This window comes from Plasmopara halstedii, assembly GCF_900000015.1.
Source record: "Plasmopara halstedii genome assembly, contig: Scaffold_54, whole genome shotgun sequence".
Taxonomy (NCBI): Eukaryota; Oomycota; class Peronosporomycetes; order Peronosporales; family Peronosporaceae; genus Plasmopara; species Plasmopara halstedii.
Genome location: NW_020186975.1, coordinates 317,002 through 320,544, shown reverse-complemented (window position 1 = coordinate 320,544; position 3,543 = coordinate 317,002). Strand labels below are relative to the sequence as shown.

The 3,543-nt window shown below is 44.1% G+C and overlaps 2 protein-coding genes across 2 annotated transcripts; one reads left to right on the top strand and one right to left on the bottom strand.

The window, feature by feature from the left end:
• Positions 1–88: 88 nt before the first annotated feature.
• Positions 89–815, top strand: PHALS_11417 (pyruvate dehydrogenase; the record flags this gene model as incomplete). The annotated part of the gene is made up of 3 exons (XM_024725314.1): positions 89–118; positions 186–326; positions 390–815. The coding sequence occupies 3 exons, from the start codon at positions 89–91 to the stop codon at positions 813–815; spliced, it is 597 nt and encodes a 198-aa protein (XP_024571909.1).
• Positions 816–1,079: 264 nt separating this feature from the next.
• PHALS_11416 (Aldo/keto reductase family proteins) lies at positions 1,080–1,919 on the bottom strand (the record flags this gene model as incomplete). Its single annotated transcript, XM_024725303.1, has 3 exons — positions 1,080–1,566; positions 1,638–1,645; positions 1,746–1,919. 3 exons carry the CDS (start codon positions 1,917–1,919, stop codon positions 1,080–1,082), a joined length of 669 nt encoding a protein of 222 aa, XP_024571908.1.
• Positions 1,920–3,543: the final 1,624 nt, after the last annotated feature.

Here is a 3,543-nt window from a genome sequence, read left to right as displayed (position 1 = left end):
CGATCGAGCCACAATCTTGTGTATCAAGTACTGTGGCGAAGCCCCGCCAGTCGAAATTCACGCGACGGCGAGTACCACCACGCCGTTGATGTATGTGCGGTCGCACTTGCATCACATGGTTAGCCTAAAATCCCTTTAGATTGCCAAAGAAAAAAATTGACTTGGTGGCGCTATGATCTGTCTAGGTTTTTGAGCTGGTGAAGAACTCAATGCGCGCGACAATAGAGTATCACAAAAGACGGACTCTCGCAGCTCCTGCTGCCGTCAATCATTACAAGCAAATCATGAATCCGAAGAGCCCATCTTTAGGATTTTTTCTTCCTTCGGTGAGCTTGTTTCAGAGATTGATAAATTACCTGGCACATTTGTATGCTGACGAGATTGTGCAGATTGAAGACGTATCTGGTGTCAAGATATATCCTGACGTTAGCAAATACAAGTATGGAGGAGAGCTTCCACCCGTGGAGATCGTCGCTTGCGTCGGAAGTGAGGATCTAACTATCAAAGTCAGTGACGAGGGTGGGGGTGTACCACGCAGCCGCTGGAAGAAGCTGTGGCACTATGACTACACTACAAGTCCATCTTGTCCACCGATGAAGCCTGGTAGTTTTCCAAGCTATAGGCAACACTTCAGTGGAGGTGGATATGGACTGCCAATAGCACGGCTATTTGCACGTTACTTTGGGGGTGAGATTACCTTCACTTCGCTAGAAGGATCCGGGTCGACTGGGTTCATACAAGCGCACCGCCTAGGAACTAATGCGGAAGTTGTTCCAGGTCATGCGTCTTATGACCTACCACCGCTTTACTCGTAATTTAGACTATAAATGTTAAATGTCAGTATATAATCGGACAGTAAACACCACTTGCAAACTACGAGATCATAGTTAAATGCTTGTTCATTTTGTAGCGGTCGAATTCAACGTAGCTGCAGGCGTAGTATCGTTTCACCAACTTGACAATCTAACCTTTTTACCATGTCAAAACTGAATGGAGAGACACAAACGTAAGATGACCAAGTGTTTTCAAGGAAACGAATGAGGACCACCATATATAATTCCATGTCCGATTGTTTCAGTTTAAACTGCGTGGTCCTTGATTGGATCCCACGCTGTAACAAAGTATGTGTCCAAACCGTTAAGCGTTTCCATCTGTTCTGTCGTAAGAATCAACTTGGCGGCCTCCAGATTTTCTTTAATTCTCGACTCGTCGACCGATTTAGGCAAAGTCACAAAACCCTTCGACAAAGTCCAAGCAATTAGAACTTGTGCCGGTGTAGCACTCACTTCATTCGCGATTTTTTGGAGGGTCTGGTCATGCATTTTTTTAGCACGAGCCAAGGGTGAGTATGCCTCCAATAAAATTCCCTGCTCCTCACAGTACTTGACTGTGTCCGCACGAGCCAACCAGGGGTGCAGCTCTATTTGATTCACTGCAGGCTTTAAACGCCACGTTTTTGCCAGCTTTCTCAAATGCAGCTCGCCGAAGTTAGATACGCCGACATCGCGCACGAGACCCTCAATTTGCATATCCTCCAGGGCTCTCCATGCTTCAGAGCGTGTGGTGCTGTCGAAAGGGGCATGCAGCAGATACAGATTAATGTAGTCAAGTCCGAGCTTATGATTGCTCAAACGCACCCCCTCCACTACATCATTGTAGCACCATTTGCTCTGAGATGGGACTATCTTACTGGTGACAAAGATTTCTTCACGGGATATTCCTGAGTCTCGAATAGCGTCACCTACGTCTTTTTCATTTCGATATACAGTGGCTGTGTCAATGTGACGGTAGCCAAGCTTAAGGGCAGCAAGCACAGCTTGGTACGTCTCAGAACCAGGTGCGCTTTGGTACACACCCAGCCCCACATCAGGAATGGAGTTACCACTTGGAAGTAACTTAGTCTTGACAAACTCACACATTGTTAGCAGTGTATCACTAAAATAGAATGAAAACCAAAACCAAAATGTACATCACACCACATGTAATGTGGGTACTCTTAACATCACTTAAACTCGAGTATCACCCGCTCACAAAGTATGAGCCTTAAAAGTTTTATACAGCGACTTGCCGCATTGATATCTATAATAAATTCATGATCGCTGCTTTCGCATATAAGCATCTTCTCGGCTTCGTGATGATGATCGACAAGATAACAGAAAGCAATTCCTGGCATAGAAGTCTGTGTCTTGCGCCAAAGTCGTCGCAGAACTAACAACACCTACGTTTTCTAGCGAGAATGGTTCATGACTTACCAAAGGTCCACAAATAATAGGTTCATGGCACCCTGCTTCTACTTCCATTTGATTGATAGATCATGGGGCTCCTGGTAGCCCATACCTATGATGAGATGGTTTCTCGAATCCATGTCCAGGACTTAATAGCATTCCACACTCCCAAAGTGCCAGTATGGCTTACACAAAATTTTAACATGATCTTGCCGCAAGATACAGTGATATGGGAAATATCACGGTACAAACTTACCGTATCAATGATACGGTAAGTTTCAAAGTCATAATATCTTCTTCGATTTATAACAATAGAAAAAGATTACACGAAACTCCCGAATCTATCTGGATTTTATTGGCTCCGGAAGCTATCAAGTTTCTTACTGTTACCTTAAGCTGTGAGCCTCGGAGAGAGTGCCTTTGTCGTAAGAACAGATTTTTATTCACCTCGTTCTCACGATGTACAATAACTCTTAAGTTAGATCACTAGACGCAAAGTGCCTACTGAGATGCGAAGTTTTCTAGCGAGGATTTTGACTATCGACCTTGTTGTACCTCTGAGACGTCACAGATAGGAGTAACTCCTGACTTTTCGGAGATTGTACAGATGTTGCATCTCTGGGATCCATGGCGCTGCGCAGCTTGATAGAAATTACTCATCTACTCGATCGAGTTATGGTCCGTGATATATGGCAATTCCAATCAAACGATCCACGCGGCGAAAGATGTCTTCCGCGTCAGAAACGACACTCGCCGATTTCTCAGAGTTAGGTAATGCGAGAGCTCTCGGTGCAAGCCGCTAAAAGTAGTCACCGTCTCCGTTTAAAAAAAGGGCCAGTGGATATCATATAGAATTTAATCTTAAGTCCTCCATTTCTTAACCCTTGACAATTGTCTACGGGTTACACTCGCAAGAGGTAAGCTCAAAAGGCGGTAAGCGAGTCCCATATTATCGGATGCATAGTTTCTGCAGCGGGGCTGCCGTAGCGCTTACAGGAAACGAAATTTAGGTCACCGACCTTTCGTTCTATACTTAGAACAAGTACGAGTAGCAGATCGCAATCCGCTTACTCCAAGAGTAATTATTGCATTAACCCAAGGCTAATTACTCTTCCGTTCAGAATCCAAAACTGATTTTTATTTATTTTTATCTGCGGCAAAGCCGCCTAATTTTGAATGTATATATTTTCCTAAATTAACGGATTTTTACGAATAGTGATCGATCGGTCTTTTATTTATTACTAGCCTCAAGAAATCGATCACTTTTGACAGGAGGTCTACAATTCGTAGAGGGCTAGTAAATCTCGACGACATCAAA